The following is a 15,366-nucleotide window of genomic DNA, read 5'->3' on the forward strand; positions in this document are numbered from 1 at the left end:
ACCGTTTCGTTTCCAAGCTGCTTGGATGAGTCATGCTAAGTTCGATGAGTTTATTTATGCTAAATGGGATAATAGTGCTCCATTGATCCCTTTTCTCCAGAAATTTGCAACTTTTCTTTCTTCTTGGAACAGAGAGGTCTTCCATAATATTTTCAGGAAAAAGTCAGAATTATGGGCAAGGTTGGAAGGCATCCAAAAAAGACTGTCTATGGGTAGAGATCGCCATTTAATTAAACTTGAAGCTACCTTGTGCCGGGAGATGGATGGGTATTGAACCAAGAAGAGTTGTTATGGTTCCAAAAGTCTAGATTGGAGGCGATTTCGGATGGTGACCGAAATACGAGGTATTTTCACCTCTCCACCATTATTCGAAGGAGGAAGAACCCTATAGAGTCTTTGCAAGACTTGAATGGGGTGTGGGTGCAATGTCTGAATCAGGTGAAGGAGATGGTTGTGGAGCATTGGCGCAATTTATTTCAAGAAGAACATATGCCTTTTACTGGGGAAAAATTGTTGTCTGACCAATTCCCTTGCATTGGGACAGAGGATTGGAGCATTATTAATAGGCCGTTTGCGGAGTGTGAGATTAAAAGGGCTCTTATGAGCATGAAACCAAAGCCCCGGGGCCAGATGGGTTTCAACCCCTTTTTTATCAGACTTATTGGGAATTGGTTGCTCCTAGTGTGATTAGCTTGGTGAAGGAAGTGCTCGAAGGAAAATCGTTTCCTACAGGATTAAACGACGCCTTCTTGGTTCTTATTCCGTAAGTGGATGCTCCCCATAAACCAAATCAATTTCGCCCGATTGGTCTCTGTAATATCACATATAAGATAGTGACCAAGGTTATAGTGAACAGGTTGAAGCCTCTGCTTCCATCGCTTGTTTCTCCTACTCAATGCAGCTTTGTTCCTAAGCGACAGATAACAAATAATATTATTATTGTCCAAGAGATGTTGCATACTATGCGCCGTAAGCAAGGGATAGTTGGCTATATGGCGGTAAAGATTGATTTTGAGAAGGCGTATGATCGTCTCTGTTGGTCTTTTATTCGAGAATCGTTGCTTGAACTTCGCCTCCCTCAATCTATGGTGGATGTGGTGATGAATTGTGTGACATCGACTTCTTTACAGATCTTGTTGAATGGTGAGCCTACAAGGAGTTTTAATCCCAGTCGAGGTATTTGGCAAGGAGACCCTTTATCTCCTTATTTATATGTGATTTGTATAGAACGTCTAGCGCATTTTTTTGAACATGAAGTTAGGTTCGGAGCATGGAAGGCTGCTAGGGCGAGTGGAAATGGGCCGGATATTTCTTATCTTGCGTTTGCGGACGATCTTATCCTATTATGTGAAGCTTCGGTTGAACAAACTTTGTGTATGAAAGGTTGCCTTGACAAATTTTGTGATGCGTCAGGTAGTAAGGTTATTAGCTTCGATAAATCGTGTGTATTTTTCTTGGATAATACACATAATGATATTAAGTCTTCTATTTGTGAGGCATTGAGCATGAATATCACGGATGATTTGGGAAAGTACCTAGGTGTGCCTACCATCAATGGTAGAACAACCAAACAGGACTACCAATATCTTATTGAGAAAGTGAATTCAAAGCTGTCAACATGGAAGGCCAAGACCTTATCCCTGGCTGGGCGCAACACTCTTGCGCAGGCTTGCTTGTCTTCGATCCCTTATTACACTATGCAAACTACTAAATTACCTCGGACTACGTGTGATGAGATTGATAAAAAAAACGAGGTGTTTTCTTTGGGGTGGTGATGAGGAGCACCTTAAAATTCATCTACTAGCTTGGGAAACCGTCTTAAAGCCAAAGAAAGAAGGTGGGCTAGGACTTCGTTTTATGAGGCAAGCAAATGCGGCCTTCCTTACAAAATTAGGATGGAGGGTGTTGACGGAACCGAATGCTTTGTGGTCTAGGGTTCTTAGAAATAAATATTGTGGAGGGAGATGTGATATTGACATGTTCAATAAAAAGTCGGATGCCTCAAATGCTTGGAAAGGAATTGTGGAAAATATTGACATTTTGAAGCAAGGCATTAGCATGGCTGTAGGAAGAGGTGATAAAACTAGTTTCTGGAAACATAATTGGGCGCTTTAAAACCCCCCTGTTGGAAGTTGTTGATCTTATGCCTCCCTTGGCAAGCCAAGACCTTTCTGTGAGAGATTTTTAAGATGCGAATACTGGGTGGAAATACGAATTATTTGCGGATTATCTTGATGCTGATACTTTGGCAGCAATTGCTTCTCACGAGTAAGCTGAGGATGCGGATGCAAATGATGAAATTTTCTGGAAAGGCACTTCTTCAGAAGGCTTCTCCATTAGCTCAGCCATCAAAATTATTAGAAGAAGTGAGGATTTACCCCATGGTCAGACTCAGGGCTGGAAGAGTATTTGGAGGGCTAGAGTGCCACAAAGAATTCGTATGTTCATTTGGTTGGCTGTGAGGGACAGATTAATGACCAATTCAAATAGGTTTATTCGCAAATTAACTAATGACCCTCGGTGTGGTGTTTGTGGAGCTGCTGAGGAGACTATAGATCATATATTACGAAGGTGCCTTGTTGCTACATGGGTGTGGCGCAAGTTGGGCTGGAAGAATTATGAAATCCAATCCTCTTTTTCGTGTGCTGAGTGGTTGCTTAATGGTATAGCTGCGAGTAAATCGTTGGCTGCGGAGAGTAGGCCAAATATGTTTGCTGTGTGTTGTTGGTGGTTATGGAGATGGAGGAACGAAAGGATATTTTCGAGAGATGTCAATATTCCATTTGATCAAGAGACTTTTCTCATAGCTAGAGTAGGTGATATAAATAGAGCTATTGATAAATCTAACAAGATTGATTAGGATATGGGATGTAAACGTACTGAAATTTTTATCAAGTGGCAATTTTCAGGAGATGGTTGGGTAAAGCTCAACACTGACGGTGCCTCGAAAGGCATCCCAGGTCAAGCCGGGGCTGGTGGTTTGATAAGGGGAAGCGATGGGGAGCTTTTGGAGATGTTTGCAGCCAACTGTGGTGTGTGCTCTAATACGAAAGCTGAGCTACTGGGGATGCTTCGTGGGCTTGCAATTGCGTGGAATGCTGGTCATAAGAAGGTGTTAGTCTCCATTGACTCGAAAGTGGTAGTTCGTTTATTAGTTGAGCAGCGTCCTGATCACTCTCCTTTCATACATATGTTCGTAAGTGCAAAGCTATCATCTTGAGACAAGGGTGGGAAGTTTGTGTGCAACATTGTTATAGGGAAGCCAATCGAGCGACCGATTGGTTGGCCAACTTTGGTGTGACTTCGTCTCAGAAATTGGTGATGTTTGGAGCGGTCCCGAGGGATCTTAGTGTCATTTTATTAAAGGACCTTCGTGGTGTGGCTCGTGCTCGACTTGTTCTAGAGAAGAAGGCGTAGTGCTTGTTGTGTTTTGTTTAGTTTTAGGGGTTGTTGCTTTGTTTTCTTTTTGTTCTGTTTTTTTCTTCTTTGTTTTTCTCTTGTTTTGGGTCTGTTGCCCCTCTCTTTCACCAAATATATATATATATATATATATATATATATAAAAGATACTCAAAGAATAAACTCAATATCACAATATGTATACCATGTAACTCTTACCCCGTACCTCATGGGGACAAAAGGCATGTCAAAGTAAGGCATGAGTTGAACTTTTGGGAATATTACTCCCTCCGTCCCTATTTGAAAGTCACTTTTGGGCAATTTTCACAGGAATTAATAACACATGAATAAAAAGTAGCAAAAGTACATTGAAAAAGTAAATTTACATTGGGTATGCAAAAAGTGGAGAGGGAAAGTAATTAAAGTACATGGGAAAGCAAAATTTACATGGAAAAGTTAAATTTGTACAAATATTTTTGCAAATTGGAGAGAATTTTGGTAAAAAATTAATATTAATTGTACTTGAAAAAAGCAAATGTGACTAACATTTTGGGGCATCAAAAATGGAATAAGTGACTATCAAATAGGGACGGAGGGAGTATGATATTCTATTTATGCACTTTAAGATTAGCATAAGTATAATACATGAAAACTATAATACAATAATAAATAACAAATGACCTGGAACATTTCCCATGCTAAACACTAGTTTATTCATTCATTATTATTAAAAAGCGTTGCTAATGCAAAATATGTGTCACATGTCACCATTTTTAAGTACTATAAACATGTTATGTCAATAATATGTGCCACGTTTCACATTTTTAAAGACTACTATAAACATGTCATGTCAACTTCACGACATGTATTATATTTGACAACTAAAAAAATATTATTACAAAGACTTAAACTTGAGACCAACAAGTATTAAGTCACAAAACTTACCACCTTAGCTATCTATTTGTTGTGCTTTTTTGCCCGACCAAATTATATTTACTTGTATAAGATGATTAGTTTAATTGTACTATTTGTTCACATTATGTAATAATCATAACATGATTTAACAACTTTAATTTTAAAGTTTGAAAAACTTCGTACGAGTATTATTTTTTGATTTGATGAAAAATAATAATTTTATAAGGGTAATATGAAGGGTATTATGAAAAATTTCAATTTAGAGCATACCCAGCAGGTGAACAAAGTGTTGATCATGAGTAGAGAGAACTGCAGATTTGCATTAATATATTGAAAATAAAATAAAATAATAGCGACATTGGGCAATAATGACCAGGGCTTGTGCATAACTAAAATCAAGCTGCTGGACAAAGTTTTGTAGAGCACCATGTGGATGTTGAATGGCTTGCATCTCCAAGTTGCCAAGGGACTTTGTTTTTAAAGACAAAATAACGGTAAAATACATGGGGGGGATAAGTCAGTACATGCATTTTATACGACCAAATTTTTTTGGGAGTATTAAAATGAAGGGGGTCATAAACCTAGGTCATTAGTGAGGTGGATTAGAGAATATATAATAATAAATAATTTTATGACCAAAATATTTTGGTCATCTAATGGCCTTGCTCATACAAAATAATGTCTAATCTGGGGAAAACTAATATAAAAATATGAGATCTGCAAGGCACGATAAATTTTTGGTACATTATTAGAACACCTTATTCCACAATTGGTATAAACAAATACATCACTATATAATTATGCTTTATGAAGTTTAATCCCTACATCAGCTCAATGTTACCATTAAAGAACTCAAGGAAAGTACTTATTATAGCGTGAACTCAATAATTCAACAGTAATTAGGCCCCGTTCTTTAGAGCTGCTCTGCTTTGCTCTGTTGAAATCTGCTCTGCTTTGCTTTGCTCTGCTGAAATTTGCTCTGCTCTGCTTCAATCTGCTCTGCTTCAATCTGCTCTGCTCTGCTCTGCCCTGCTCTGCTTAAAATTAATACTTAATATTGAATTATTATAATAATAATGTATATTTAATAAAAATAATAATAAATAATTAATACTTAATAATAATAATAATTAATATTTAATAATAATAAATAAATAAATAATATTTATTAATAATAATTAATATTTATTAATAATAATACTTCCTCCGTTTTTTTTTACTTGCAACACAGCCTTGTGGCACGTGTTTTGAGCTTTGGTTTATGTAATGTAAATGGACAAATTTTTCATTATAATTTTTACAAATGATACTTAACTCTATTCTAATTTTCGTGTAAAAATTATATTGATAAAATCGCTCGTTTACCCTCACTAATCATCTCCTAAAACTGCGTGCTTAAAAGGTGTGTTGCAAGTAAAAGAAAACGGAGGAAGTATATAATTAATATTTAATAATAATAATATAATTAATATTTAATAATAATAATTAATATTTAATAATAATATAATTAATATTTAATAATAATAATATTAATAATAATATAATTAATATTTAATAATAATAATATTAATAATAATAATAATATTAATAATAATATAATTAATATTTAATAATAATAATATTAATAATAATAATAATATTAATAATAATAATAATATTAATAATAATATAATTAATATATTAATAATAATATAATTAATATTTAATAATATTAATATTATTAATAATAATTAATTTTTAATAATAAAATTTAATGATTATAATAATAGTAATAATAGTAGTAGTAGTAGTTGTAGTAGTAGTAGTAGTAATAATAATAATAATAATAATAATAATAATAATAATAATAATAATAATAATAATAATAATAATATTTAATATTTAATAACAATAATAAAGCATTACAATTATTATTATAGTATTAGTAGTAGTAGTAATAATAATAATAATAATAATAGTAATAATAACAATATTAGTAATAATAATAATAATAATAATAATAATAATAATAATAATAATAATAATGAAATCTGCTCTGCTCGGCTCTGCTTCAATCTGCTCTGCTCTGCTTTGCTGAAATCTGCTTTGCTCTGCTTTGTTCTACTGAAATCTGCTCTGCTCTGCCCAGAAGCTCAAAAGAACAGGACCTTAACCATGTATGGTATATGCTTATTGGTATAATCAGTAAAGTCAAGACATAAAAAGTCAGCGGCAACAAACAACAACCGCGGAGGCTCATGTAGTCATATTCATGCCACTTTCCTTGAACATCTCCATTGCTCATTTTTCATCATTTCATTTCATGTTCCCCTTTTTCTCTCTCCTCCCCTGTAATTTCTAAATTGCTAATCACAATTTCACAACCTTATAAATTTTACGTCGCTGCCATTCTCTTTCACTTTTTCTCTCTTCTTCAGATACCTCGCTTCTCAGGTAATTCTCTCTCTTCACTTTCTCTCTCTAACTACCATTTTTATGTCGGAATTTAGATCTTTTCTACGGAGTAGCTTTTGTCGCCGGTAAATTCAATTTTTCTTTAATTTTGTTGATTGATTTAATTATGCGTCGAAAATTTAAACTACGTAAATCATTCAAGTTTTTCTTCTGTGGTGAGCATTCGGTAACATTCTCCGCATTCTTTTTTTTTTTTTTTTAATTTTAAATTTTGAGTTTTATTTTTGTTTGAAATTTCTGCGAAAATAGGTGATGAATGTAATTGGTAATGATTTGTTGCGTGTTTTTTGTTTTGTACTGTTGAAAATGATATGCAATTATGTATTTATGTCACAATTATGATATTATTATAAAATTTGTTGATGTCAATTTTTTGTTAGAATGTGTGATTTTTATTGCATTGATTCTTTCTAAGTTTGCTGCAATTTTAGCATTAATTTGTTGCAATTTTAGCATTAATTAGTGTATATAAGTAGCTATAAAATTTAACAACGTAGACGAGATTCAATTTGAGGTAGTATTATTGAGATTTTAATTAACTATAATTGATGCGTGTTGTGCATTATTTCGGTTAAAATAATGCCTAGTGATCTGGTATTGTAAAATAAGTATGTGCTCAGGTTTTTAATTTTGTATGGTTTCTTTTGTCATGGTTGCGTCTGCAGTTTAATTTCAATCATAGCATGGGGGATCCGGTATCCGAATCAGAGAGACAATTAAAGGAGTTTTGGATTCCTGATTATATACTAAATCAAGATTTTCAGCCTGAAGGCTGCGCATCTGACATTTCTGAGTGTCCTGTAATTGTGTTTGTCAACTCGAAAAGTGGTGGTCAGCTTGGTGGAAATCTTCTTGAAACATATCGTTCATTACTAAATGTTAATCAGGTGACCGATTAAATTGGAATTTGTGCTTGAAATTTGGTTTCCAAATGCAAATTTAAAGCAGCCACTTCTGAATTTACTTGCCTGAGTTTACTAAATTGTCTAAATGTAGGTGGTTGATTTGTTGGAACAAGCTCCTGATAAGTTTCTAAGTTCACTCTATCTTAATCTGGAAAACCTTAAGAAGAAGGAAGATGATTTGGCTATAAAGATCCAGGAGAAACTCAGACTAGTTGTAAGTCTTTGTGCTACAATAATAGATTTGTGCATTTTGCTTGTTACATAAATAAAGATTGTTGCCCGACGTTACTGTTCATTAATGTATGCTTGCTCATTAGGTTGCCGGTGGTGATGGTACCGCTGGATGGATTCTTGGAGTTGTTTGCGACTTGAAGTTGTCTCATCCTCCTCCTATTGCTACTATGCCCCTTGGAACAGGAAACAACCTGCCTTTTGCATTTGGTTGGGTAAATAACTTTTTCCTTAATGTATTGCCCTTTTGGTACTAATTGCTTTTTGTACTATGCAAGAAAAAGCCTCCTTTGCTTAACAACATAATCTCTTCTTTGCTCTCTCTTTTTTTTCCTTCTGTTTCTATTATCAACTGCAGGATTTAATCCTTAGTCTAACGTACTGTCATCACTTTGCAGGGAAAGAAAAACCCTGGTACTGATCAACCATCTGTAAAGTCGTTCTTGGATCAAGTCATGAAAGCAAAAGAAATGAAAATTGACAAGTAAACTTTCTTTTTTTTTTGCTCTATCCTTGCTGTGTATTATATTTTACTGTTCTCTTAGTCTGTAAAAACTGGGAAAGTATGTATTGAAGTATTTAATATGTACTCTCTCCACCCTTTTATTTATTCATAATTTCCTTTTTGCTTCATCCCAAAACATGGCACATATCTATTTCACTGAATTTGTTATTTTCATGTCAGTATGTCAACCCATGTTTAGTCTTGATCCTGATATGCTATTTAACTTTTATTTCTTTCTATCCTGATATACCACTCTGTTATCTTCGCCAGTCTGTTCTACTGATGGGATTAATGGTGGTCATCAATTATGTGTAGTTATTGTTTAATATGTATATAATTGCTTTTCTAATTTGTTGTTACTTATAGCTGGCATATCCTCATGAGGATGAAGATCCCAACTGAAGGAAATTGTGAACCGATTGCCCCTCTTGAATTGCCACATTCACTACATGCATTTCATCGTGTTTCCCCGACAGATTCTTCTAACATGGTACCTTTATTTACCCCCCCCCCCCCCCACTTTTTTTTCCCCTTAATTTAACCCTAAATAACAAAACAAAAATTGTGATACTACATTTCATGCTGAATGTGCTTGTAATTATTTTTTAATAGGCAGTTTTCATTTGTTTTATGATTCACTAATTTCTTTTGCTCTGCTGGCTATATATATCCTTAAAACTTGTAGTCAGGGAGATATGAAATGGAGTGAAAAACCTACAGATGTCGAAACAAAGGCTTTCATACTTGAGATACGAGACTAATGCACTTTGATGTATAAATGAGAATTTGAGACTTGAACCCATCATGGTTGAGTCTCCAATACACTATATTATGTTAGTGTTGCTCATGTTGCTGGGCATTATAATGCACTAACGATCCTGTAAATACGTTAAATAATTGGTATATGTGTCTGCTCTACTTAAACACAAGAACCCTTGATAATCTAAAGAGGCCAGACTTTTGCTTTATTGATTTCCTTTGTAATGAGTTCTACCAAGTCTAGTCAGGACACAAAGTTAGGACCATTAGTTTCAAGGTCATGCTTCGCATGTGTACTCTATAGAGTATCGGTCGTCTTAGAATTACATTAGCTGTTACTTGTCACTATGCGAATTTTTTTATCAACTTTTTTGCCCATGGAATAATGCCACTTTAGTGCTTAATTTAATTTACTTCCTGCTTATTACTTGTAAAGACCATGCATTGTAAGTTTACAAAAAGTAGATAAGACAAATTATTGCAATTTCATCAAAAGAACTTTATTGTATGCCCTTCCGTGATTTAATCTTAAGAGCTTATAATTTATGTTCTTTGTTAGTGACTCTTTGATTCTTCTATACACAACTATGGTTCCTCTATAACTAAATTATGTAGCATTAAAAATGTTCAGTTCTCATGAGCTCTTTCTATTTGATGCTTTCTAGGAAGGTCACCTTACATTCCGTGGTGGATTCTGGAATTACTTCAGCATGGGTATGATGGTGATTTTTGTTTCTCTCTGTCACTTACTAGATTCGATTGTAAAGTATTTCATGTGAGAATTCCATTTCTTTTCCAACGTGCATGTTAAGTTTTTATCAACTGGCATTTCATTAAAAGAACCCCTTTTTGGTGCAATGGTGGTTGTTCTGGCGCTGAATTATATGTTTCATATGGCGATTGCTGAATTTTTTATATACTTGATCATTGTTTAGGTACACCAATGTTTTTAATTACCATGATTATTTGCCTTCATGAACAAGTGATCCTAGCTGCATTAGAAATAAATATTTATTTATTTACTTATTCTACATGATTCTCAATGAGTGTAAAATGGAAGAAGCCATGACCACTTATTCTTTTTCCTCTTAACTTTTAATTTTAGTTGGCTCCTTTTTTGCACATGATTTCTTTGATCTTCCTATATAGTATTCTAGTGAATGGTGATGCACTTGTTCACTATTTTACTATAAACCTGTTAAATAAAAGTTTTAGGCCAATTTTATTTTTTCCTTATGGTGTTTTTTTTCTACAAAAAGGTTGAAATGGGATGATGTCTTTCTTCATTGATGTAGCTTTTATAGGTCAAAAGATTAGATACCCAATTGCTGAATTCTTATGTTACCCTGCCCCCTTCCTCCATATGATGTTACATTGGAAAAACATTATGTATATTTGCAATGTTACTCTGGCTTGTAGGTTGTTTTTCTCACTTTAACCCATTGCTGATCAATTAAGAGAACAACCTGAATTTTCTCCATTGCTTTACTGTATTTATTCTTTTGTTACAGCATTGTGTGCTCATCATCCTCAGTTCTAGCAGTGTGTTTGAAATTTTAGAAGTGAACTTTCTCTTCTTTGAAATATATGCAGCATTCATCTTGATTTGCAGCTGTTTAACAAACCATTTTTCTTTGTTTTCTGATATTGTGTTCTTTCTTATATCAAATTTACAGGAATGGATGCCCAAGTGTCATACGCATTTCACTCTGAGAGGAAGTTGAATCCTGAAAAGTTTAAAAATCAGTTGGTCAATCAGGTTCGTTGTCTTCTATTTTTATGTTTGCATAATGTAATTGTTACTGAATATATCAGTTGAGGGATGTGGCCTTCTAATATTTTGAGGCTATGTTGATGGTAGATGGTTGACCATAGATGCTAATAGGCATAAAAGGAAAAAAAGCAAAATGTTGGGCCTTTTGGAGTTGACATCTGCATGCATCAGTCCATGAAAATTAAATATACCACTCTTATAAAGTAACAATAAGCATGATATTTAAGCAGCTTTGAGCTCCCCTTATATTACATTGCAGATTACAATGCTAAAGTTGATAAAGGTCTAATAGATGATTCTGTTAGATATGGGAAAATAAGCACTCATGTCTCTTTGTATTTTTAAAACTAATAATCTACTTTTGTTTTAGCTTTCAATTTTTTTTTTTATTTTTTTTTTTCCTTTTTGGCATATATCGTAGCAACATTGAGTTGACCTTTGTCATTTGCAGAGTACATATGCTAAACTTGGGTGCACACAAGGCTGGTTTTTTGCTTCCCTGTTCCATCCTGCTGATAAGTGAGTATACTCTGGCTGCTCTTTTAATATTAAGTTACTAATATCTGTTCTTTGAAATTAAATCAGAGGTTCTTTTTCTTTCCCTTCAGGAATATTGCACAGCTGGCGAAGGTGAAGATCATGAAGAAACCTGGTGGTGAATGGGAAGAAATCCATATTCCTCACAGGTAAAACGGAATTCTATTTTAGCAAAGTTGAGATAATCACTGCTGGCGTATCCCATCCCTCTGCATTGTTATCTGTAGTAAAAATGGTACGAACATCGGAAATGGAATAGAAAGAAAACTAATAAGAGAGGGGTGAGGGGCAGAAATCATAAACTCTTACCTTTTTATAGTTTGGTTTAACCATGGAAAGGAATCACTTAAACTTGTGTGTTTTGAGGGTTATAGTAATTGGTACCATAGGTTATAATGGAAACCAATACCCTCAAGTAAAGGTAAATGTTACCTAGACCCTCTAACCAAACACTTAATAACAATAATGAATTTATTTATAATGATTAAGTTGATAATGGTTTATTGAGAATCTGTTTCTGGAGTAGAAAATACCCTTACCAAACATGCTCTTGAAGTATATGGAGTTAACTTAAAAAGAAACTTTATAAAAAATTACAATTTAAACCTTAACGTGAGAGTTTTATTTTGGCTCTAAATTTTCTGATGAGTGAGCCAAAGGCTCTATAGCTGGTAGTAAATTTAGCTGCACATTAAAGTCCTAGACTCTTAGTATTACATTTAAGCTGAAATTTAATTTTCCAAAACTACGACTTAAGATTGAGTCTTCAGCAGTGCTAGTGAAGCTTTGAAGAATAGAAGTGGTGCTAAGCTGCTAACATTCACGGTATGCTGTTGATCAGAGTCTTTGTTGGTTAGACTAAGGATCTTCTCCACTTTCCAAGTGATAACACTCCTATATTGATGTTGTTGTCCCTAGATTTGCAAAATGACATTTGGTTACAGTTTTAGTTGCATTCTTCTGTTGCATACTAGAGCCATACCAATATTGCTTATATTCAAAACAGCTGCTTTTACAAGGCTTCCATTAATAAAAATATTTGTTCAAATATATGCAGCCATTCCCAATAGAAGTGAGGCTTTAGTTTACATGTGTGATTGAAAACATATCAAAAAATCAAATGTCCTCCATTTTACCAAAATGATTTTTTTTTTATTTTTTTATTTTTTATTTTTTTAATTTTTGGTTCATGATCTAATTATCTGAATTAGTTGTCTCTGTTAACTGTATCTCCATTGTCTTTAATGATTGAAATATACTTAAGAACCCATATTCTTGAGTTATGCCTTTTCCTCTAGTCATTTTGTTCTGCTGTTACCCTAATTTATGAGATACAAGTACCTTGGTGCTTTTGTTACCACATGGTGAATTGTTTGCAGTAGGCAATTGTTTTTGAGAGTATTCTGTAAAATGATATAGATAAATGACTATTGGCTTTGATTATCCAGTAGCTATTGAGCAATCGAACTTTAGTTTCTTACACTATTGTATAATATCCCATAAGTTATTGAGATCAATGCATTTGACATCACACAATTTGTGTGTTTGCATCATAATTATCATGTTGTATGTAGAACAGCTACACTCTGAAAAAATATGTAAGAATTCATTTTATCCTAAATATTGGCTAGCCAACTTACCATTTTTTTTTAACCTACAGCATCAGGTCAATTGTATGCCTTAACTTGCCAAGTTTCTCAGGCGGACTAAATCCTTGGGGGACACCAAACAAGAACAAATTACGAGATGTTAGTCCATACATACTTCTTGAGATATTATCTTGATTCTTAAAGATGTTTCACTTAGTTTCTGAATGTTCATACACTTTCCATATTAGTTTGTTTCTAAAGTTCTTCACACTTTCATTTCATTCGATTTTTAGCAAACCCATTTTACTACATTACCCCTCTGATCCGATAATGTTTTCACATGTCTACTCTCTCTCTTACTTTGTCCACCTTTTTTTTTACTTCCTCCCACTTCTTATTTTCTTAGCACTCATTTATTTTAATCACCTGTTTCTTACACCCGCCCACCTATTATCTTAATATTTGTTCAAATAAGATAAAATAGATTGAAATAGGGGTTGTATTTTCCAGCCTTCCACCCCTTCCCATAAAGAAAAAGAAACAAGCTGAAAGTTTCAGAGGAAAAAAAAAAAAAATCCTTGTCACTTTTTTTTTGGACAATTCTCATGTAAGCGCTTTGTTTGAAACTGGTTTGCAGAGAGATTTGACTCCTCCATATGTTGATGATGGCCTTATAGAAGTTGTTGGTTTTAGAGATGCTTGGCATGGGCTTGTTCTACTAGCTCCGAATGGCCATGGGACTCGTCTTGCACAGGTAATTCACATGTCCTGACTCCAGAAAGAGAACTCCATATTGTTTGCGTTCTGATTCCATTGGCAGATTTGAGGATTATGTGTTCAGCACAGTTTTATCATTTTGTAAATTTTAAGTACTATATGGTAAAATAACTCTTCTATACTAATTTTGGGTAAAATGTACTATTTCAGGCAAAGCGAATCCGTTTTGAGTTTCACAAAGGTGCTACTAACCATACCTTTATGAGGATTGATGGTGAACCTTGGAAACAGCCTCTACCTGTTGATGATGACGCTGTTGTGGTAGAAATCTCGCATCATGGTCAGGTGAACATGCTTGCAACCCATGAGTGCCGTGCAAAAAGTATACGTGATCCATCTTCATTACATTATAGTGCGAATGAGGACTACGATAATGAAGATGATTCTCCAGCCGCAGCTGGTGAAGAGTGGAGCAAATTTGGTGCTGCTAGCACTTTCAGAATTCCAGATGAAGTTGACTTATCACATTTAAGTTAGGCCTATTGCCCACCTCATTGTGAATATCATCAGGCAGTTGTGAGCAAACTCTCAGGGTGGCATTAATTCTTTAGTTGCCATTTATATTGGTAATTGATTGCATGTAATTTTTTCCAAATTCATTATTATTCAGTTATATAGATGTAATGGTTGTTTTCCTTTAGCGAAGACGTAAATCATGGTATGGTATTGGTTTCCATTTTTAAGTCTCCAATGGTTGAAAAAATCAACTGAAAAGCACAAGCAAACTTCATCTGCCTTAAGTGACTGTAATTCTTATTTTCTACAAAGTAAGAATTAGAACATCATCAATTAGCAACCTTCTTATGAAGTATATAGTAATACAAGTCTGTCTTTTCAAGTTTTTGCAGGTAGTGCTAAAAGGGAAGACCGTTTGTTCTAGGAAAACAAGTAACAAACAAGATTACAAGACTAGTAGAATTTACCGTGGGAAACCCGATTAATGGTAAAAAAAACCCACCAATCCTCTAGAGTAATCTTTGATGAAAAACAATATAGTTTACAAGTTTTTAAAGCACCATGAAAACTTCCACCTCAAATACACTCCTCCCCACATATAAACCAAGTGTGTTATGGCTTTTACATTTAAGGCTTGCTCTCTCTAGATATTTCTCTTAATCTCACTCTCTCTCTCTCTCTTTTTTTTTTTTTTTTTTTTTTTTTTTTTTTTTTTTGTCTTTTTTTATATATTACCCTAATACAATGACTAGACATGAGTATATGTAGTGCAAGGCATAATAAAAACAATCCGCATGTTTGGCCGAACCTTTTTCCCATGACTTAGAGTCGTCAATTTTTCCATTTGTGAGTTTGGGCGAACGTCCCTCATGTTCAAGCAAACTTTCTAACAGGTAGAGAACTCTTCATAAAAAGCCGTAACTTTCTAATTTCTTATCCAAATCAAGCATATGACTAATCATTGGAAAGCTTTGAGAGAAATTATCACCTCCAACTTGAATCATCTCAATATCATGTCTTGTTTTTTAGATATGCTCATTCGGAGTTAGCTCTTAGCCATCAATA

General features: G+C 34.0%; 1 protein-coding gene across 1 annotated transcript; it reads left to right on the plus strand.

The window, feature by feature from the left end:
• Positions 1-6,592: 6,592 nt before the first annotated feature.
• LOC145587645 (diacylglycerol kinase 5-like) lies at positions 6,593-14,536 on the plus strand. The gene is made up of 13 exons (XM_081644366.1): positions 6,593-6,747; positions 7,434-7,655; positions 7,765-7,887; positions 7,991-8,119; positions 8,303-8,388; positions 8,776-8,899; positions 9,834-9,882; positions 10,845-10,927; positions 11,394-11,461; positions 11,551-11,628; positions 13,140-13,227; positions 13,706-13,822; positions 13,996-14,536. Exons 2-13 carry the CDS (start codon positions 7,452-7,454, stop codon positions 14,320-14,322), a joined length of 1,476 nt encoding a protein of 491 aa, XP_081500492.1. The 5' UTR covers positions 6,593-6,747; positions 7,434-7,451; the 3' UTR covers positions 14,323-14,536.
• Positions 14,537-15,366: the final 830 nt, after the last annotated feature.

This window comes from Chenopodium album, chromosome 17, assembly GCF_948465745.1.
Source record: "Chenopodium album chromosome 17, dcCheAlbu1.1, whole genome shotgun sequence".
Lineage (NCBI taxonomy): Eukaryota > Viridiplantae > Streptophyta > Magnoliopsida > Caryophyllales > Amaranthaceae > Chenopodium > Chenopodium album.